Genomic DNA, 6,000 nt, shown 5'->3' on the forward strand with positions numbered 1-6,000 from the left:
TTGCCTCAATTACTGCGTTAATGCGGCGTGGCATGGAGTCGATGAGTTTCTGGCACTGCTCAGGTGTTATGAGAGCCCAGGTTGCTCTGATAGTGGCCTTCAACTCTTCTGCGTTTTTGGGTCTGGCATTCTGCATCTTCCTTTTCACAATACCCCACAGATTTTCTATGGGGCTAAGGTCAGGGGAGTTGGCGGGCCAATTTAGAACAGAAATACCATGGTCCGTAAACCAGGCACGGGTAGATTTTGCGCTGTGTGCAGGCGCCAAGTCCTGTTGGAACTTGAAATCTCCATCTCCATAGAGCAGGTCAGCAGCAGGAAGCATGAAGTGCTCTAAAACTTGCTGGTAGACGGCTGCGTTGACCCTGGATCTCAGGAAACAGAGTGGACCGACACCAGCAGATGACATGGCACCCCAAACCATCACCCAACCATGCAAATTTTGCATTTCCTTTGGAAATCGAGGTCCCAGAGTCTGGAGGAAGACAGGAGAGGCACAGGATCCATGTTGCCTGAAGTCTAGTGTAAAGTTTCCACCATCAGTGATGGTTTGGGGTGCCATGTCATCTGCTGGTGTCGGTCCACTCTGTTTCCTGAGATCCAGGGTCAACGCAGCCATCTACCAGCAAGTTTTAGAGCACTTCATGCTTCCTGCTGCTGACCTGCTCTATGGAGATGGAGATTTCAAGTTCCAACAGGACTTGGCGCCTGCACACGGCGCAAAATCTACCCGTGCCTGGTTTACGGACCATGGTATTTCTGTTCTAAATTGGCCCGCCAACTCCCCTGACCTTAGCCCCATAGAAAATCTGTGGGGTATTGTGAAAAGGAAGATGCAGAATGCCAGACCCAAAAACGCAGAAGAGTTGAAGGCCACTATCAGAGCAACCTGGGCTCTCATAACACCTGAGCAGTGCCAGAAACTCATCGACTCCATGCCACGCCGCATTAACGCAGTAATTGAGGCAAAAGGAGCTCCAACCAAGTATTGAGTATTGTACATGCTCATATTTTTCATTTTCATACTTTTCAGTTGGCCAACATTTCTAAAAATCCCTTTTTTGTATTAGCCTTAAGTAATATTCTAATTTTGCGACACACGGAATTTTGGATTTTCATTTGTTGCCACTTCAAATCATCAAAATTAAATGAAATAAACATTTGAATGCATCAGTCTGTGTGCAATGAATAAATATAATGTACAAGTTACACCTTTTGAATGCAATTACTGAAATAAATCAAGTTTTTCAAAATATTCTAATTTACTGGCTTTTACCTGTATGTGGGCAGCACGGTGGAAGAGGGGTTAGTGCGTCTGCCGCACAATACGAAGGCCCTGAGTAGTCCTGGGTTCAATCCCGGGCTCGGGATCTTTCTGTGTGGAGTTTGCATGTTCTCCCCGTGACTGCGTGGGTTCCCTCCGGCTACTCCTGCTTCCTCCCACCTCCAAAGACATGCACCTGGGGATAGGTTGATTGGCAACACTAAATTGGCCCTAGTGTGTGAGTGTGAATGTTGTCTGTCTATCTGTGTTGGCCCTGTGATGAGGTGGCGACTTGTCCAGGGTGTACCCCGCCTTCCGCCCGATTGCAGCTGAGATAGGCTCCAGCGCCCCCCGCGACCCCGAAGGGAATAAGCAGTAGAAAATGGATGGGATGGATGTTATATATGTATAGTCTGTACTCTTAAACTGGTCACACAAAATGGTTAATGGTTGATGGTTGATTATGTGACCGAAATAAACTTATTTCATTCATTCATTATTTGAAAAAAATAAAAATAAAAAAATAAAATATATATATATATATATATATATATATATATATATATATATATATATATATATATATATATATATATATATATATATATATATATATTTTCAGTTTGAACATTAAATATCTTGTCTTTGCAATCTATTCAATTTAATTTAAGTTGAAAAGGATTTGCAAATCATTGTATTGTTTTTATTTACCATTTACACGCGCCAACTTCACTGGTTTTGGGTTTTGTACATTAAAGATGCTCAAATCCATCCAATGTAGGTTAATGTAGGCTAAACTATGTGAACAAAACGTCCATATTCTGGCTTTGTTGTAACTTTAAGTGAGGAGTAAAATTAGTGTAATATCTAACACAATATGATGAGGCCAATAAAAAGGAGGCGTGGGATCAAGATGGCCCCCGGGCCGCCCTTTAGACACCAGTGTTGTAATGCGACCCACCCAACCCCGGCTGCTCACCTTCGACCACGCCACTGACGAAACGCTTGTTTCCAGTCCGTCGTTTGTCTTTAACTTCGACGGAGGTCGCCATAATTGTCAGTCGGGTGAAGTTGTGTTGTGGTTACGGTGAGCTCCTCTCGCCGTATTCAGGTACCAAACAGGTCCAACTATCAGTCATGGCAGAGGGATGGCTCTCTTTTAATATGTCCTCTCACGCCTGCGCACAAACACGCAGTGACGTAACGTGAGGGTGACAAGCTCTCGAGTCTGCAGTAGTAAATATTTAGTGCATAAACTTACATTAACTTAACTTAGATTATTTAGTGCTGGTAAATGAGTGACTGGGCCGCGTGTGGGCGGAGCTTCACTGGCTGCCGGATGAACGTCTTAAAGGGACAGTGTACCGGCGTCTTAAAGGGACAAATCACCTTGAAGTACATTGCTTTTTTTAATTGGAAGGAAAGTAGGTGTGTAGGATAAAATACATATATATTTTATTGTATGTGCAAAAAGAAAACTTTTTTTAACAGTGACATAAACAGAGATCGCCCCTATGTCAAAATGTGGGCTGCAGTTTATTATTGCAGAAATATAGTTATTTTTTCATGATATGATTGAATATTACATTTAATTTCGTTGTTACCTGTGACACAAGTTATCTTTTTTTCCAGAAAGCTCAAATATTGACCGAGATTGGATTTTTTGCATTTTTTACCCACATGTGGCTGCTAGTGTTTTGTATTTTTATGGCTCTTTGAAGGGAGCCGGATCTTGAGGAGCCGTTTAAAATACTGCCTTGTTTTAATAGTTTTTATTTTTTTAAATCAAGGAAATAATCACTAGCATCAGTTATATGATAAGATTGTTATTCTGAAATATTGGCTATATATATATATATTTTTTAATATAGTTTACATTGTAAATATTCCATGAGGCACAAAAAATGTGTATCATTTTGACAACATAGAAAAAAAGCACAAACATTAATAAATAATAATTAGGGATGTCCAATAATGGCTTTTTGCCGATATCCGATATTGTCCAACTCTTTAATTACCGATACCAATATCAACCGATATATGCAGTCGTGGAATTAACACATTATTATGCCTAATTTGGACAACCAGGTATGGTGAAGATAAGGTCCTTTTTTGTTTTAATTAATAAAATAAGATAAATAAATTACAAACATTTTCTTGAATAAAAAAGAAAGTAAAACAATATAAAAACAGTTACATAGAAACTAGTAATTAATGAAAATGAGTAAAATTAACTGTTAAAGGTTAGTACTATTAGTGGACCAGCAGCACGCACAATCATGTGTGCTTACGGACTGTATCCCTTGCAGACTGTATTGATATATAATGTAGGAACCAGAATATTAATAACAGAAAGAAACAACCCTTTTGTGTGAATGAGTGTAAATGGGGGAGGGAGGTTTTTTGGGTTGGTGCACTAATTGTAAGTGTATCTTGTGTTTTTTATGTTGATTTAATAAAAAAAAAAAAAAAAAATAATTTCCGATTATTACATTTTAACGCTTTTATCGGCCGATAATATAGGCAGGCCGATATTATCGGACATCTCTAATAATAATACAGTTCTTTTATATCAAGGAAGTAATCACTAGTATCAGTAATATAGGATTATTATTCTGAAATATTGGCTGTATTTTGTTGTTGTTACAGTTTTCATTGTAAATATTCAATAAGGCACAAAAAATGTGTAAACTTTTGACAATATAGGAAAAAAAGCACAAATACTAATAAATAATAATAATAGTTGTATTAAATCAAGGAAATAATCACTAGTATCAGTAATGTAAGATTATTATTCTGAAATATTGGCTGTATATTTTGTTAGTTTTCATTGTAAATATTCCATAAAGCACAAAAAAATGTGTATACTTTTGACAATATAGAAAATAAAGCAAAAATATTAATAAATAATAATTAATAGTTATTTTAAATCAAGGAAATAATCACTAGTATCAGTAATATGATAAGATTATTATTCTGAAAAATTGGCTATATTTTTTTGTTATAGTTTTCATCGTAAATATTCCATAAGGCACAAAAAATGTGTATCATTTTGACAATATAGAAAAAAAGCACACATATTAATAAAAATGTAATAACAAGTGTAAATAAAACTACTATAAAAATTAGGAAATAATACAATTTGGGAGTACAATATTATACTACCATACCTGGTGTGTGTACTCTTTAACTACTACCCTTTAGAATAATGAACTCAAACAGTGAATCCAAATAAAAATAAATACAATAAAATATAAACATTTCTATATTTTTATATGTAAAAAAAGTTTTTCTAATGCTTCTAAATTTCACTTAACTCTGATTCATTATCTAGTCCAGTTTTACGCATGTTCAGTGGGCAATTGCCAACGCTAAATTTGCATCTGCATTAAAAACGGCTCACAAACAAATTACTCACAACTGTGATTTGAGTCCCATCGTTCACTTAAGAGCCGTTCAAAAGACTTGATTCGTTCGCAAAAGTCACACCTCGAAATGGCTGCCTGGAGCTGTCAATTGTCCTGTGTAATCCCTGTAATACATTGTACTTCTAGGTCATGTGTCAACCTCAAGGCCTAGATGTGGCCCGCAAAAGCCTGGAATTTATTTGTGTCTTTTTTAACTAAATGTTTTCAGCTTTCCATCCATCCATCCATCCATTTCTACTGCTTGTCCCTTTTGGGGAAACGGGGGGTCGCTGGAGCCTATCTCAGCTGTATTCGGGCGGTAGGCGGGGTACACCCTGGACAAGTCGCCACCTCATCGCAGGGCCAACACAGATAGACAGATAACATTCACACACTAGGGCCAATTTAGTGTTGCCAATCAACCTATCCCCAGGTGCATGTCGGAGGTGGGAGGAAGCCGGAGTACCCGGAGGGCACCCACGCAGTCACGGGGAGAACATGCAAACTCCACACAGAAAGATCCCGAGCCCGGGATGGAACTCAGGACTACTCAGGACCTTGGTATTGTGAGGCAGATGCACTAACCCCTCTTCCACTGTGCTGCCTGTTTTCAGCTTTCCATTTTGTAAAAAAAAAATATATTTATTTACTGCAAGCAAGTTTATATATTTTAAACGTGATCTAATATTACAGTCCAAACATTTTTTTTAAATTAAAATAAGTACTTAAATATCAGCTTGACTAATGATTTTAAAGCAAGTTAAACATCAAATTGTGCACTGTAAAAATAAATTTTTTGGGGAAAAAATGGTAGTTCTGTCTTCAAAATGTTACCGTAAATAAAAACAAAATTGTGGTATAGTTGTTTTTTTAGGTACAGTAATACACCGTACAAACAATCGTAGATTTTACAGTAAAAACTGTGGCAGTTTACATTTATATGCTCTAAAAAATAGTTTTTAAAAACATTGTACATTTTTCAGTAGCATTTAGTCAACTGAGCTGTCAGTTTTTTTAATTGTTGTTTTTTTATAGTGTACATTAAAATAAAAACAAGAAATATTTTTCCAATAATATCATGGACAATTTATATTTCCTTACAATTCTCTGTGAAAATGTGTATCTAGGGCATTTTAAACAGTGTTTCTGTACACTGTATATTATGTAAATATGAAAACAGTAAACCTTTCTGGCTAGAAATGGAAAATAGCACAGGCAAAAATTCACTGTTTAAAATATTCACAAGAATATACAGAACTGAAAAAATAAAACAAATGAGGTAACCAATAAAAAACTTATATATATATATATATATATATATATATATAT

General features: G+C 36.6%; 1 protein-coding gene across 1 annotated transcript in view; it reads right to left on the reverse strand.

Moving 5' to 3' along the window:
* Nucleotides 1-2,543, reverse strand: part of ogal (O-GlcNAcase like) — a 31,568-nt gene extending 29,025 nt beyond the window's left edge. Inside the window, exons 1-2 of the mRNA XM_061988331.2 lie at nucleotides 2,526-2,543; nucleotides 2,244-2,442 (exon numbers count right to left, since the gene is read on the reverse strand). Coding sequence (XP_061844315.1) covers nucleotides 2,244-2,316 — 73 coding nt within the window. The 5' untranslated portion in view covers nucleotides 2,317-2,442; nucleotides 2,526-2,543. The remainder of the gene's footprint in view (nucleotides 1-2,243; nucleotides 2,443-2,525) is intronic.
* Nucleotides 2,544-6,000: the final 3,457 nt, after the last annotated feature.

The sequence above is a fragment of the Nerophis lumbriciformis genome, linkage group LG27, assembly GCF_033978685.3.
Source record: "Nerophis lumbriciformis linkage group LG27, RoL_Nlum_v2.1, whole genome shotgun sequence".
Classification (NCBI taxonomy): domain Eukaryota; kingdom Metazoa; phylum Chordata; class Actinopteri; order Syngnathiformes; family Syngnathidae; genus Nerophis; species Nerophis lumbriciformis.